General features: G+C 49.8%; 5 protein-coding genes across 5 annotated transcripts; 3 read left to right on the forward strand and 2 right to left on the reverse strand.

The window, feature by feature from the left end:
- The first annotated feature begins 136 nt into the window (after positions 1 to 136).
- On the forward strand, positions 137 to 1863 carry B0J16DRAFT_330744 (P-loop containing nucleoside triphosphate hydrolase protein). The gene is made up of 4 exons (XM_046126504.1): positions 137 to 462; positions 526 to 799; positions 859 to 1231; positions 1284 to 1863. The coding sequence occupies exons 1-4, from the start codon at positions 361 to 363 to the stop codon at positions 1762 to 1764; spliced, it is 1230 nt and encodes a 409-aa protein (XP_045990265.1). The 5' UTR covers positions 137 to 360; the 3' UTR covers positions 1765 to 1863.
- Positions 1864 to 2512: 649 nt separating this feature from the next.
- Positions 2513 to 4289, forward strand: B0J16DRAFT_42557 (Cys/Met metabolism PLP-dependent enzyme-domain-containing protein). The gene is made up of 2 exons (XM_046133838.1): positions 2513 to 4018; positions 4072 to 4289. The coding sequence occupies exons 1-2, from the start codon at positions 2774 to 2776 to the stop codon at positions 4165 to 4167; spliced, it is 1341 nt and encodes a 446-aa protein (XP_045990266.1). The 5' UTR covers positions 2513 to 2773; the 3' UTR covers positions 4168 to 4289.
- A 446-nt stretch (positions 4290 to 4735) lies between these two features.
- B0J16DRAFT_280408 (serine incorporator/TMS membrane protein) lies at positions 4736 to 6523 on the reverse strand. The gene is made up of 2 exons (XM_046123901.1): positions 6287 to 6523; positions 4736 to 6227 (listed from the first exon to the last, which is right to left on the reverse strand). Exons 1-2 carry the CDS (start codon positions 6335 to 6337, stop codon positions 4851 to 4853), a joined length of 1428 nt encoding a protein of 475 aa, XP_045990267.1. The 5' UTR covers positions 6338 to 6523; the 3' UTR covers positions 4736 to 4850.
- Positions 6524 to 7208: 685 nt separating this feature from the next.
- On the forward strand, positions 7209 to 9072 carry B0J16DRAFT_379078 (major facilitator superfamily domain-containing protein; the record flags this gene model as incomplete). Its single annotated transcript, XM_046130971.1, has 4 exons — positions 7209 to 7298; positions 7352 to 8349; positions 8405 to 8538; positions 8591 to 9072. 4 exons carry the CDS (start codon positions 7209 to 7211, stop codon positions 9070 to 9072), a joined length of 1704 nt encoding a protein of 567 aa, XP_045990268.1.
- Positions 9073 to 9700: 628 nt separating this feature from the next.
- Positions 9701 to 13375, reverse strand: B0J16DRAFT_42592 (PGAP1-like protein-domain-containing protein). Its single transcript, XM_046133839.1, has 2 exons — positions 12700 to 13375; positions 9701 to 12636 (listed from the first exon to the last, which is right to left on the reverse strand). The coding sequence occupies exons 1-2, from the start codon at positions 13222 to 13224 to the stop codon at positions 9796 to 9798; spliced, it is 3366 nt and encodes a 1121-aa protein (XP_045990269.1). The 5' UTR covers positions 13225 to 13375; the 3' UTR covers positions 9701 to 9795.
- Between the last annotated feature and the right edge of the window lie 1555 nt (positions 13376 to 14930).

Below are 14930 nucleotides of genomic sequence, written 5' to 3' on the forward strand. Positions count from 1 at the left end.
CCCACCAAGATGATATGTTCATCCATGTAAACAGATTGGGCGCTGGAACATGGTCTGTGCTCTAAGACTAAGGCACAGTAGCGGCTAACCGCCCGCCACCCACTTACCGCCCGCTCTGCTGAGATCTTGTCGCCCCGGACATGTGCCAGCGTAGAGTTAGGTTTACCGGATCGCGCATATCGATCTTTTATTCTTCATACCACCTTTCTCACTTTCGCCGACCCCAACATTTTTTTCTGCCTCCCAAGCGGCAACTGGCAAAGTCAGAAATGTCATGATCGCAGGAAGATAACGACACACCTAGTTTGATTATCTACTGGCAATTGTCGCCATCTTCATCCCCTCTCGTTCCGTTATCTCATGCCATCCGAGTCAGCCCCTTGGCTGCGCTGGGTCCTCGGCATGGGGGAACGACGCAAGCTCGGCGATGTCGCTATGGACGTCCTGCTCTTCGCGGGCATGGTTAGTACAAACTCCGTAAAGTATGATGTATTGTCTGGGAGGTGGCACTAATATCATGATTAGATGACTGCTGGGCTCTACGTCGCTAGAAATTTCTTGAATCCCATACTCAGCAACATCGCCGACCCCGATAAAGAAAAACACGAGCAAGCTAGACGCCAGGCGAAAGCGCATTTGGAGCGAATGAACAAGAATAAGAGAGATGGACTTGATTATGGTGACGACAGTGACTCCAAGAGAGGAGGACCTCGGCCTGAGGACTTGGTCCTGAATGAATACGAAAATCTAGTTGCACTTGAGATGGTACCGCCCGAAGATATATCTGTTGGATTTGATGGTAAGTAACTGTGCATGCCGGGCATGTTGCATATGGCGGTTAGCTACTAACAGCGACAGATATTGGCGGTCTGGACACAATCATCGAAGAACTAAAAGAATCCATCATCTATCCTCTAACGATGCCACACCTTTACTCTCACGCCGCACCACTACTGTCTGCTCCCTCCGGTGTTCTTCTGTACGGACCTCCAGGTTGCGGAAAGACTATGCTTGCAAAAGCTGTTGCCCATGAAAGTGGTGCTTCTTTCATCAACCTACATATTTCGACTTTGACTGAAAAGTGGTACGGCGACTCGAACAAAATTGTACGGGCCGTCTTTTCGCTCGCTCGAAAAATGCAACCCGCAATTATCTTTATCGACGAAATTGATGCTGTGCTTGGTACTCGAAGGAGTGGCGAGCACGAGGCCAGTGGCATGGTTAAAGCTGAGTAAGTTTGGTACTGCAGTAGACATTTGTCGATCTGTTCTAATAATCGGCAGGTTCATGACTCTCTGGGATGGTCTGACATCTTCAAACTCGTCAGGAATGCCTGCTCGCATCATGGTGCTGGGCGCAACCAACCGCATCAACGATATCGACGAGGCTATTCTCCGTAGAATGCCCAAAAAGTTCCCCGTCACATTGCCAGGAACTGAGCAGCGACGAAGAATCTTGCAGCTTGTCTTGCAAGATACCAAGACGGATCCTGAGCATTTCAACCTGGACTACGTTTCAAGAATCACTGCTGGACTTTCAGGTAGTGACATTAAAGAGGCATGCCGAGACGCGGCCATGGTACCTGTCCGAGAATACATGCGCCAGCATCGCGAGAGTGGGCAGGCCATGTCAACCGTGGACCCAAGACAGTTCCGTGGGATCAGGTCTGACGACTTCCTCGGCCGCGAGGGTGGAAACATCAAGCTACAATCGATCAGACAATCGAGCGGTGTTGAGGAGTTAATTGCGGAGGAGCAGGATTAGCGAACGGACTCTGTGTGTATATAGGTTGCCACCAGCAGCCAATGTTGCAGAATAGAAACACTCAACCCTGGATTTCATCTTATCAGTAAAGCACCAATCAGCTGCACCGCAATGTCTCTTGTGACTTTATTACCTATACCGTAACGCTCGCACCGTGACATTTCTCCGCAAATGTGAACTTGTCCACCATTCAGGTTTGAAGTTGGCGAGCTATAACGACATAAAGCATGCCGGGGTCCGGTACCGACCTCCGGGTGTCCCGTACACAGTGTCTCCCAGCGTGCGTCCCCACGCGTAACGCACAGGACTCGATGGGCCATGATAGTGTTTGATCACGTCATTTCACAACCCCACCATACTTTCTGGGGGACTAATAGCGTGCTACCTCGAGATAAGTGCGCAATCCGTAACCAAACAGGTATTCTGATATCAGAAGCCCTCCGTTTATCGGTCGGACGATTCAGAAGCGGTGGGCTGGACCCATGAGACTGCGGTTCTCTATTGAGCTGTTGCGGCTCTTCAGAGGCTTTAAGCACTGGAAATCAATGGCTCAGGCCTCGAGTCTCTTGCAACTTTAGGTACGTGGCTGCACTGTAGTAATGTAAACGCCCTGCAATAAAGCTCTCCATACGTAGACTACAGGCCAATCCACTCCATTTGCGGGGAGATCGTGCAGGGCAAAAAAATTAGAACATTCCCCCAGACCGCCGACAGCGGGAGTGACTCCCCGACTCCCGAACGACCGTCCTCCTTCAAACTACCAAGGAGTCTACCTCTCTCTCTACCTATTTACCTAACTCGGCATCTCCCTTTATACTTTTACCTTAAACCTCAATTCTTCGTTCCTCAAACCTCTCTTCTTCAATTCGACATTGGGTTTCGTCTTACATACTCTGGTGTCGAATCATTGCCTAGCGCTGTCCTCTCCTCGCTCTAAGACAGCTGCCGCCATCGCTCCCACTATACGACTTCATACCGTTACAACACCCAATTTTCTACAGAATCAAAAATGTCCGCTCCTTCGCCTACCGAGTCCGGCAAGTCCGCCGACCCATTGAAGCGAGTCGATAACGAGGGACACGACCTTCCTCCCTCTCCTGCTCCATCGAGCCCGCGCAATGGTCGCAGGCGCTATGCTCTCGCCACCGAGCTTGTGTACACAGACAGCAAAGATCAATATGGCGCCTCCAGCGTTCCTATTTACCAATCTGCCACCTTTAAACAGACATCGGCCAGCGGTGGCCAGCAAGAATATGATTATACACGCTCCGGCAACCCAACCCGAACACATCTTGAACGACACATTGCCAAGATTATGAACGCCCAGCGAGCGTTGGCCGTCAGCTCGGGAATGGGTTCTCTCGATGTCATCACTCGTTTGCTCAGACCCGGTGACGAGGTCATCACTGGCGATGATCTTTACGGTGGCAGCCATCGGCTCCTCACTTATCTGGCCGCTAACCAAGGCATTATCGTTCACCACGTCGACACCACGACTACTGATAGCGTGCGGGCACGCCTCTCGGAGAAGACTGCCATGGTGCTGCTTGAGACCCCTACCAATCCCTTGATCAAGGTCGTTGATATTCCTGGCATTGCCCGCCTAGCTCATGAGGTCAATCCCAAGGCTCTGGTAGTCGTCGACAACACAATGCTCTCGCCAATGCTTTTCAATCCTCTGGATGTGGGCTGCGACATCGTTTACGAGTCCGGAACCAAGTACCTGTCGGGTCACCACGACATCATGGCTGGTGTCATTGCGGTGAACGACACTCAGATTGGAGATAAGCTGTTCTTTGTTATCAACTCTACTGGTTGCGGTCTGTCTCCCAACGACTCGTTCCTTCTCATGCGTGGCGTCAAGACTCTCGCCATCCGAATGGAGAAGCAACAATCCAACGCTCAAGCCATTGCAGAGTTCCTTGAGTCTCGTGGTTTCCGTGTTCGCTACCCAGGTCTCAAATCTCACCCTCAATACGACCTCCACTGGTCTATGGCTCGTGGTGCTGGTGCTGTCCTGTCTTTCGAGACCGGCGATCCTGCTGTTTCTGAGCGTATCGTCGAGGCTGCTCGTCTATGGGCTATCAGTGTGAGCTTCGGCTGTGTCAACAGTTTAATTAGCATGCCTTGCCAGATGAGCCATGCCAGTATTGATGCCAAGACAAGAGCCGAGCGACAAATGCCCGAGGATATCATTCGACTTTGTGTTGGTATTGAGGACCCGAACGACCTGATTGAGGATCTCTCGCGCGCTGTAAGTACTGAAATTCTATGTTACGAGAAAGAAAAAGCTAACAATCTTCGCAGTTGGTTCAAGCTGGTGCCGTAACTGTCACTATGGATGGCTTCCACGCAGCGGGTGCGGCTAAGGAGCTCGGAGAGACCCCTCTTGTCTTTCAATAAGTGACGAAAACTCAACGAGTTAGAGTCAGCTACAAGCAGAGGTTCAACATGCCGATGAACTTTGAGAACATTTTGATTTTATGAGCGAACTCGATACTTTGCAGGATACCATTTCAATGTTGGGCAAGTCGTGGTTTTTAAACCTTAGCCAGGGTGGTGAAAAGGAGAGGCTTGCCAACATGTATATCGCCAAAGATGCGATGCTATTAAGGGGAAGAACAGAAAAGAGAAAAGGTCCTTATCATGAGCTTACGCTGGAGTTGGAGGGAAGGAATTCTGGAGTTGGAATTGTTTACTTGGGCACCTGCAATAGGTTTGAGACAAACTCGAATATACGGAAAGATTCAGATTCAAAGATATATGTCCGTCACAACAGACGCTCATTCATGCTCAAATCCTTGTCTTAACTTGATACCCCAAGTTGCAAGCATATAACCGTCCCTCGACTCTCGCTCGACTTTTTGATCGTGGGATGTAGCACCGTACCAAAACACATAAGCCAGTCTTGTTCACTTGAGCAAACACCAAGGCGTTGCCCGTTTGGAACATCACAGATACAGTAACCAGTTTCTAGAACAGTTGTATTTATTCAAATTGTAAGCGAGTAACTACCAACTAACGGTCCGGATAACAGGTATATTCAACGCTCCCTCAAAAAGAAACTCCCAAATGCAGATGCAAGTTTAAGAAAAGTCAAAGCGGTCGGGAAGGACAACAGGTGCTACCAATGTCCATGTATACATGCCGTAGCAGACCCAGGCACTAACAATCTTAACCCAACTTGCTGCGTAGGTACGTCCAACGGTTGCAAAGTCGCCATCCTTGGTGGATTCGTCGAAGTTCATGGTGAGCAAGGTTGCTACCCAGGCTGTTGCCAAAAAGAAGATGATGTGGAAGACAGTATAGCTATATTGGGTTCTGTTGCGCTCGTCATCTCCTGCGGGAGCGTCGCCGGCTTCACTTTCATCGTCAGTCAACAGGGCATCAGCGGGCAAACTACCCTCCTCAACAGCTCGGCGTAAGGCCTCTGCTCGCATTTCACGACGAGCACTTGGCTGCTGAGTTACCAATCCATGCTCGTCATCCTCTGGTAGCTGAATACCGTTGGAGTTGCCGAGACCAAGACTCTGGGTGGCAGCTCGGGTGGTGGTGTATGCAATTGTGAGAAGGGTAACGATGGCACCAATAACAATGGATGTCGTTCGTGTTCCTTGACCCATGATAAGAGGGTTACACTTGCTGTCAGGCTCCATAGACACGGCGGACATGGTCAAATATGTGCAGTAGACAGCCACCATAGCGGCCTGAGCAAGTCCTGCTTTGGGATTGAACTCTTGGACCGTAGGATTGACAGAGATGACAGAGATCCCAAGCCAGAAGATGAGGTTGATGGTGATTACAGCCTGGTTCATCGAACACGAGCCGCGAGCAAAGAAGATGTACTGCACAATGGTCATGGCAAGCGAGCCGATGTACATGCCCAGAGTGGAACCGATCAAGACGAATCGCCAAACTCTCGAATCCGTGTCTTCGATCTGGGCGAGACAGTACTCAGCCCAATTATGAGCAAGATCAACAAGCAGTATAAGGCCGAGCAGGAGGAACAGCATAGCCGCAGCGAATGCGACGTAGTTGCCCCAGAACAGGAAGAATTCGTCGGGAATCAGGAACGAAAGAACAACAAAGGCGAGCCAGGCGATGATCTTGGGGCCCCAGTAGCCATTCTGGATGGAAGCACGAGGATTCTTTGAGGTTGCGACACCGAACAGCAAGCCAGCGAGGATGAGATGAAAGAGACCGAGCGCGAAGTTGATACGGTGGACAGCGAACCAGCCATGACATTCGCCAGTTGGGCAATTGATCGTAACATAATCGAGAGTAAGTTTCTGGAGTTTCTTTATTGCCCAGGGCGTGAGCATTATCCAGGCGATAATCGAGTTTACGAGGAGGAGAAGGGCGTATGCGATACGGGTTGCGACACTATTGCCGCATTTGCCACAGGCACTGCAGACCATGGAGCAGGTCGCAGCACCACAGCAACTAGCAGCGAAGGACACAATCTGAAGAGAGAATCAATGTTAGTTGACAGCAGATCTGTAGGTAAGAGTCGCTAACATACAGTACCGACGCTTGGCACCGCGAGAAGCGGCAAAGATAAAAGAGCACCCATTGCGACAGCGCGTTACCGAGATTGTTCGCGTTGTGTTCTATCGGGTTGGTTGCGATATTATGGATATCTCGCTGCGTAATCCAGCGCAGGTTCAAGTTTTTGCCAATTCGAGAACTGGCTGGCAGCGCCGTGCCTTGGTAGATTGACAGATAGTTGGATGGATATCCTACTGGCGGTTGATTGAAGATGGAAAGTTGAGGCTACTGACGATCAAGCCTGGCCACGTGAGATTACGTCGCCAACAGAAACCGCCCGAAGAGCGGAGGGATGTAGAGTGGCTGGAAAGGTGGCGCAGTAGGTACGGAGTAAAATACCTGATATCCAATTGAACCGACTGTCACTGTACTGCAATACCGGTAGCACTAACCCCTGCCGACAGTGTCTACCGTCTATTCTGTAACGCCTGTGCTTGGTCACAAGGACAGACTAGTACCTACAGTACAGCAGTCTCGGGACTATCTCCGCGTTCGGCTTGTCTCATGCGTGGTTGTTCAGGGCGAGTTCATGACTATCAACCTCCACGAGATCCCCTAGTCTCTAGTCATTTCCTATCCGATAGGTAGTCCACCCTCGGTATCATTATCCGTCTATCTCGTCTATCATATCCTGTCCCCTTTGTTCATGTTCCGTCTCGACTGCCGCCACGTGTAAACCAGTATCACCTATCCTCCATCTTCTAGTCTATCCTATCTTCTTTATCAACTTATCTGCGGTATCTCCTTAGGCCGTTGTCAATCTTGTCCTATTGCGTCAGCACTTCCTCACTAGCTAAATGTTAACTTCATCCTCATAGAACCGTATCCTCCCCTCTTGATACTTTATTCAGTTTCTTTTTGATTCCCTTCTCACTGCTTGGTCATCGAGAGTCACAATGCATCAAGACCAGCAAAAACGCCTGTTTCAGGCGCGAATTATCGCGAGTATCGCTGCGACCGTCATGTCGTTGGCTTGCGGTACCAATGTCGGTCTTTATTCATGATATATCTCCATCATAGTTATTCTAACGTCAATTAGTATGTTTACTCGGCTTGGTCTCCGCAATTCGCGGAACGATTGAAGTTGTCATCTACCGAGAGCAACTTGATCGGACTATCTGGTAACCTGGGCATGTATACTTTGGGTATGCCTATAGGTGCATTCGTCGATCATAAGGGCCCGCGACCTGCTGTTCTTGCTGGTGCTGTCCTCATGCTCTTTGGCTATTTCCCGCTTCACCAAGCCTATCATCGTGGCTCTGGCTCAGTATTGCTTATGTGTGTCTTCTCCTACATGACCGGCTTGGGCGGCTGTATGGCATTCGCTGCTGCTGTCAAGACGTCTGCTCTCAACTGGCCCAAGAACCGCGGAACGGCCACGGCATTCCCTTTGGCTGCCTTCGGTCTGAGTGCCTTCTTCTTCTCTCTCCTGGGTGCTGTCTTCTTCCCTGGCGATCCCAGCGCGTTCCTTGAGCTTCTTGCTTGGGGCACCTTTGGCCTCACCTTTGGCAGCTTCTTCTTCCTCAAAGTTTACCACGACCAACCCGAGTATGAGGCCGTACCCGCATCGGACGACACGCAGAGCATTCCATCATCAGCTTCTCAACAATTCCGACCTGGCTCTTCAGAGGAGCCGAAGCCTTTCCACTCGAGAGTAGTGGACAATGAACCCGGTATGTTAACTAATTCCAGTAGTAATAGCTCCCGTACCAGTACGGGCTCGTACGCACCCGCTGTACCATCCTCATCCACCACCGCCCCGGATCCGACGGTCTCTCCTGGAATTCCATTTGCGCCTGATATCGGCCTTGTGGTCGCCCCCGAGAATCCTGAGGACCTCGAGGTTGGCGAGACGTCGCCCCTGATTTCTCGTCCCTCATCACGAGCCGAACAACCCCTTCTTGGAAATAGTAATATTAATAGCGATGGATATCACCATGTAGACATTCGAGGTCTCGCCCTCTTGCGCAGCATCAGCTTTTGGCACCTCTTCATCATCATGGGTATTTTGGCCGGCGTTGGTCTCATGACCATCAAGTATGATAAACCCGTGACCTAGGTTTGGGGAGCACTCAGCTGACAATATCTAAAGCAACATCGGAAACGATGCCAAAGCTCTTTGGAAACACTATGACAAGAATGTCACCGACGATTCTCTCGTTCACCGGCAGCAGATGCATGTTTCAACCCTGTCTATCTGCAGCTTCCTTGGGAGATTGTCAAGTGGTAAGTCATAATAATATCTGCTCGCTATATCAACTTCTCACAGTCTTTCCAGGTGTCGGTTCCGATTTTCTGGTGAACAAACTCCACGCTAGCAGGCTCTGGTGTCTGGTTGCTGCATGCGCCATCTTCATCTTCGCTCAAGTATGCGCATTGAACGTCGAAAACCCACACTGGCTTGGGCTCGTCTCGGGCCCGTCGGGTTTGGCTTATGGTTTTCTGTTTGGAGTATCTCCTTCTCTCGTCGCCGAAACGTTTGGTGTACACGGATTGAGCCAGAACTGGGGCTTCCTGACCATGGCTCCTGTTTTCTCATCCAATATCTTCAACATATTATATGGTAGAATCTACGACGCACATAGCGTGGTCGGTGAAAATGGCGAGCGCTCCTGCTTGGAGGGCCTGGAGTGCTATCGTTCCGCCTATTGGGCCACATTACTATCATGTTGCGCTGGGACAGCCATCACTCTGTGGGCGATTCGTCACCGACACGCGAAGCATTTGAGAGCGATGGATAAAGGTGAAGAGGAGGATTAAGAGCATGCAGGTACTGGCACTGAAGAATTAGCCCGTACCTGAGACGTGCTCTGGCCTTTACTCCGATGGGCAGGGTACTGGCCTCATGTGATGGCGTTCGGTATATAGATTTTGAACTGCTTCAACTTAGATTTGAGATCATAGACAGATACAAGCTAACGCTTGATTAAACAGGGCACAGCCATTAAGTTTCAAGAATTATCATAAAGAAGGTCTAATTTGTGATTATATGCAATTAATGTTTGCCATCCATCTCTCGTTCCATATCCAAAGCTGATTGCATAAGCGCCAAAAATAACAAAGCGCGACATGATTCATCTTCAGCCGTATGCCATTGCTGAGAATGACCAAGTCCAGCCTGGAAAATAAGTAGTTGAATTCTATACAGATGAAGCCATGCTCTTTCAGGATTGCCTCATCATGCCTTCTGCCCATAAAACGCCAAGAAAATGCTAAAGTCGTGGACTGGCGCCGTAAAAAGACGAACAATGTGTTCCGGATTAGAGTGTTGAAAGACGTTGGTTCCAGAGCCATGCAAAAGTAAATAGGTATTACTGGGCAACCTCGCGCTGAAAGTCGAGAAAATAATCGCTGCAAAGTAGAAAATCAAGTCTTTGCTCGCCAGATAATCGTGCACTGTCGTGTGAAGTGTAAAGAGACGGCCAGAAAAGTGAATGAAGATGATAACATGGTATTTGTGCCACGATTCTGAATGTGACTCCCTCATATGGAAGCCTTTGTCTTCTTCCGGTCCTCATCTGTACTACTGTCAAATATCGCACCTAGTCCACTCAAGGAAAAGGGGTCGTTGGTAGAATGCAACACAACCAGCCAAGCGGCAATGATGTTCACCAGATAGTGAAGCATATACGCATGAGAAATGCCATACATGGCGGCGTAGAGAGCAGTAGCGAACAGAAGCAGGCTCGTGACATAGCCCAAGACCCGGCTCACCCGAGGCACCATTTTCCCTGTTGTCAAGTTCTCTACAAGCAGAATGAAAGGCATTATTGACAGAACATTATGATGTGATGAGAATGGTGTGAGCCAATGTACAGCCAAGTTCCGGATCCAGACTGCCAAAATGGGGAGGTTGATGGGAAGAATCCAGAGCATTAGAAGTAGAATAGAATGCGCATAGTGGTAGTAGTTCGAGTTGGCGTCGGAAGGGGCGGTGATATTGATGCGTAGAGCTCGGATTACCGTGAAGAGCTGCACCAGGCACGCTACCAAATAAGCAAATTGATAAGGAATAAACGTCCACACAAGGAACAAGAGGATGGCTGTTGTAATCATGCGCCTCTTAGGGGTTGATGGAACAAATGCAGGCGAGCCCACTATCCTCTCATCTTCTGTTGATCCTGACAGAGCAAGTGAGGTTACTGCCCAATAAACAAGACCGAGAATATGTGTGAGGGCTTTGGTCATGTAGTGGACCACGGCGCAAACCCCGACGCAAACAACACCGATTAGGGGTACGAGAAACCAGAAAAAGGGGTCATCCGTCCCAATGAGCATGTCGTGGCGATGAAAGTCAACGCTCAAAGGATCTGTATGGGCCTGATTCAGAAATCTGCTGAGCCAGGAAGCTGGCACGCCTTCCAATGATACCGAAAGGAGCGTCAGCGACACGAGAAGCAATGGTATCGATTGTCGCAAACACAGGTCTAAGCTCTGCGAGAATGAGATGAAGACCCCCGAACTGTCATAGACACGGAACTGTTTGCGCAAAACAAGCGCGACAGTCAACATGGGGAAAGCAGCAAAGACAGTTCGATATCTCATGTACAGCTTGCCGAGACTACCCCAGAAGTCCGGCTTAATCGTGATAAGAAGGTTGGAGTCGCAAGACGGATCAGTCCAAAACTGAAAAGTGAGGCCCTTCTCGGCGTCACCCAAAGTAGGCGGCAGGTAGGGGGCGACACCATGGAGACTAATATCGGCAGAGGTTGCATTAACAAAATATTTGGACTCGTATGGTTGATCGAGATATTGTCGAACCAAGGGGCTGAAGAGAGTCTCGTCGGCTTGGCACTGAGGATTCACAATCTCGAGCTTGTATGCAAGAAGAGCTGATTGCAGCGAGGGAATGTTGACTTCCACACTCATTGGGCGACCAGGGGGGAGTTCCACGGAAAGGCCAGAAAAAAGCAGCTTCATAAGACCAGCAGTCTCCTTCCTTGAATAAGTAGACTGGTCACTGAATTCTGCTACCAGGAAGCTGGGAGAGTTTGGTGCAGGCTTTTCCACAATGGCCACGAATTGATGGTCGGAGAGCTGTCCAAGATCGTACTGAAGATAAGAAAATGGAATGATTTCTCGCTCTCGATCGAGGTAAAATGGATATCGGGACGATGATGTCGACGCAGGAAGTAAGATACGATCAGAGGCTGCATTCTTACAAGCAAGCCTTGTCGAACCACTGCCGTCTCCAGAGAGATCAATTTGGAAAGGGTAAAGCGAGGTGGCCTGTCCAGATTGGAAGGGGTACACACTGCAAAAAAGGACCTCCACCTTGCCGTTTTCACCAGCGTCGTCCAGAGCAGCATCGGTTAGAACGGTAAAACGTCTGGACTCAGGTGAAACCTGTGGTGGGATGGGAAGTAGATGAGCTTGAGGCTTTGACTGCTTGCCAGTCTGACGGAGGACAAGCCTCTGTCCAGCTGGAAGAATAGACTCGGAATCATCACTAAGCGTGAGCAGGGTCGTTGCTTCTTTCAGGGCTAAATCCTTCTCCATTGTTGGCTCCATTCCTGTCAGAAATCGCTTCTTGAAAGTCTTCATTCGTTCGGCCCGTGGTTTGGTCTGCGATGCACGATGAACATCAACAATGTCATAGAGTGTTTTCGTGATTACTTTTCGAAACTGATCGCACCAAAGGATAGCCTGGTGATCCATGCTTGTCCAAACTGTTGGGATACCGGTCGAGAAGACGGTGAAGCCGTGTGTTGGAGGGACCAGAGACTCGAGGCTTGCATAATCAGACGGAACAATCGTGTCCAGTCCACCGCCTGCGATTGAAACCAAGGTAACATGCCACAAAGGATTGTTATTGGCCCATTTTTGTGAGTACGCCTGGCGCCAATAATCATTGATCTCGTCGTAAATCTGGACTATCTGTCCATCAAAAGTGACAGGAGGGCGAGCATGCGGTGCTGACATGGTAATGATGGTGTTGATTGAGTTTGTCTGGTAATTGGGCTGAACAAGCATGGCTCTCGCAACAACACCGCCCATGGAATGGCCCAGAACAATGACTGACGTGGGATCCGGTAGCTTGTCTTCTCGTGCAACGCGCTGAGGGTCGGAATAGAGCGAAAGAATGTAGCGAACAGCTTCGTTAAGGTATTCGGCTTGGTCGAGTAGAGTCTGGCCGTGAAATGCCGTTATATCTTCGTTGAAATCGACGGTGAAGAAGTCGAGACTCCGGACGCCAGCATCGAGAGCGCCATGATCATGCTGGAGATTGTTGTGGAAGTAATTGGCTGCTTCTGCAGCAATAGGACGGACCTGCTTATAGCTTCCTGCGTTGCCAGGGATAAAAAGTACAGGAATCCCGAGGAGCTATCATATACGAGTTTAGCAATTCAACGCCCATATCAGAATCTGGAAAATGATGATACAAACCTTGTCTGCCGGTTCGATCCCTTGCTCGCGGTAGAGATATAACGAGTATTTGGTTGCAAATCTAGTATGCTCGGTATCGAACTCGGTGTAGCGCACGTATGAAGGACGCATGTAGGACATACGGCACCCCTTTGGATCTTGTTGGCTGGTTACAAGTGACCGCAGAATGCCCATAAGAAGCGCGATTCCCAACGCGGAAACAAGCAGGACGATAATAGAGAAGCGTGGACGACTCGTGCGTCGGTTCGGGGACGGAGACTGTGTTGGTGTCCTGGCGAGAGCCATGTCGGGGGTTGACGGTGCCGCAAGAGAAGTCGGTTTCAAAGTTGTCGCTGTTTGAATATCCTCTCGAGTCTGGTTGTTTCTACCATTGTGGTCATTCGTGGGCTTCCAATTGAGGCTGCTGGGTCGTCGAATTCGTGCGGGCGATGTGCGCGTCCTCAACCTAGGATCGGAGTCGGGAATATCAGACTCGAGTGAGGATTCGTCACCATCATCGGATGATCCGGACGAGCGCCTCTTCATCTAGAAGGCACGTTCAGACTCGCCGCGAGCCTATACCAAGGGAGACGTGGATGAGTTCGAAAAGCAAGATTATCGTTGTCGAGATCAAGTTGGGGTCGGTGCGATCTTCAATTTAGACAACGAAGTCGAGAAGACGAGGTCAAATCACAGAAGAGAATGAAGTCGAAGCTAAGATTTGAGGTCAAGAACGTCTGTGATACTACTAGCCTGCGCTGGAACAGCTTCGGAACATGCCAGCAGGGATATGATTTAGCTAGGTAGGGTTGTCGAAGAAGCAGCGCAGAGCAGCGCAACGCAACGCAATGCAATTGAAAGCTTCTCGGGCGGTAGCAAGAGTAGAGCCGACCCGTTTGCGACAATATGGAGATGGATGCAACCGGGGGTTGTACTGTAGTTTTTTTCGACGGCTGGGATACGTCGGAGGCGCACCTCGGCGTGCGAGTGAGCGTTTGAACGAACGACACTAAGAAGCAACGAACGAGAGTGACAGTGACCGTGATAGTAACTAGGTAGTAGAGAAGCCAAGACCAAAGACGATATTCGCAACGACAAATTATGTATGCGGCATGTCGATACGACTCCCCCAGTCCCGTCCGTCGGTCCCTAGGTGGCTTTGAATTCAACGAATGTGGGTGGGAAATTGGATGTCGATGGCTTCTCCCACTTGTCAGCCGAGTCGGGACCACTTTTAGCGCTGTACCGGGCTCCCCTTTTTTTTTCTTCGCACTCTTCCATGGGGCTGGTAATGAAGCTGGTAGCCCGCTGGACGCTGGAAGCTGGTAGGCTGGCGGTTGGCTTCAGATAAGCGCCACATCCATACTTCCAGTCTTGGAGTTGGAGAATCCCGTCCTAACTTGATCAGTGTCCAATAATCGAATTGGATATCCAAAGTTACAGGGAAGAAACCCCAACAATCACCAGCTAGACTAATCTGTCATCACGCATCATACATACCTAGTCTATTTACTTGGTCTTTCGTCCGACGTTGCAGGGATGTCCTGCAGCTGTATAGTACTGTAATTAATTTCAGCGCAGCTTCGCAGATAACTTTTTAGATGATTGTTTTCGTCTGCAATCAATCAATCACCTTGACTGTGTACGTATAAGTTGGAGTGCCTCTTTTCAATTACAGCCGACCATTTAATTCGCACGGGAGTCTCGTAAGACGTCATGAACCTACTGTACTGGGTGCTTAGGTGTAAGGCTTCAGCAGCCACCATCACCACTTTTTAAGCCGCAATTAAACATAAGTACCAACTGCGTCACTTCAAAAGCACGACAGTTCACGCCTTGCCCACTGTAGCAGTCTAGCACTACTGAGGTGTCGACGCCTCTCCCTTCCTAGTTCCCTGTTAGGGCATGAGTAGCGCGCCTTTCAGGCGTGTCTTCCGTCTTGGCCTGGTGATAGCTTCCTTGGACTTGAGAACCAAAGCTTGGAAAACAGAGCTAAACTCTTGATATATGTTGTGTATCGAACCTATCATCAAGAATCGGCGCTGTTATCTGTGGAGTCGCGGCTAAAGTAGCTAGAGTGCCTTTGCGATATAGTAGTAGTATGGATCCGTTGGGCTCTATTGGTGGCTGGGTCTAAGTCCTGGTGTTTTCGTCAAGTAAATGCTGGCTCCTGACAGCACCCATCTGCATTTCACTTCGTTTTACACACACTTGATTAGGTGATATTGAAGATCAATCGTTCAGAGATCCAG

The sequence above is a fragment of the Fusarium flagelliforme genome, assembly GCF_020744385.1.
Source record: "Fusarium flagelliforme strain FIESC 12 MPI-CAGE-AA-0113 chromosome Unknown B0J16scaffold_1, whole genome shotgun sequence".
NCBI lineage: Eukaryota > Fungi > Ascomycota > Sordariomycetes > Hypocreales > Nectriaceae > Fusarium > Fusarium flagelliforme.

Excerpts from the sequence above, each read along its gene's own strand:
- B0J16DRAFT_42557 (XM_046133838.1), top strand. The coding sequence starts at position 2,774 with ATGTCCGCTCCTTCGCCTACCGAGTCCGGCAAGTCCGCCGACCCATTG. Across the intron at positions 4,019-4,071 it reads TTGAGGATCTCTCGCGCGCT|TTGGTTCAAGCTGGTGCCGT; the intron begins GTAAGTACTGAA and ends CAATCTTCGCAG.
- B0J16DRAFT_330744 (XM_046126504.1), top strand. The coding sequence starts at position 361 with ATGCCATCCGAGTCAGCCCCTTGGCTGCGCTGGGTCCTCGGCATGGGG. Across the intron at positions 800-858 it reads TATATCTGTTGGATTTGATG|ATATTGGCGGTCTGGACACA; the intron begins GTAAGTAACTGT and ends TAACAGCGACAG. Across the intron at positions 1,232-1,283 it reads AGTGGCATGGTTAAAGCTGA|GTTCATGACTCTCTGGGATG; the intron begins GTAAGTTTGGTA and ends AATAATCGGCAG.
- B0J16DRAFT_42592 (XM_046133839.1), bottom strand. The coding sequence starts at position 13,224 with ATGAAGAGGCGCTCGTCCGGATCATCCGATGATGGTGACGAATCCTCA. Across the intron at positions 12,637-12,699 it reads GGATCGAACCGGCAGACAAG|CTCCTCGGGATTCCTGTACT; the intron begins GTTTGTATCATC and ends CGTATATGATAG.
- B0J16DRAFT_280408 (XM_046123901.1), bottom strand. The coding sequence starts at position 6,337 with ATGGGTGCTCTTTTATCTTTGCCGCTTCTCGCGGTGCCAAGCGTCGGT. Across the intron at positions 6,228-6,286 it reads CGGTGCCAAGCGTCGGTACT|ATTGTGTCCTTCGCTGCTAG; the intron begins GTATGTTAGCGA and ends TTCTCTCTTCAG.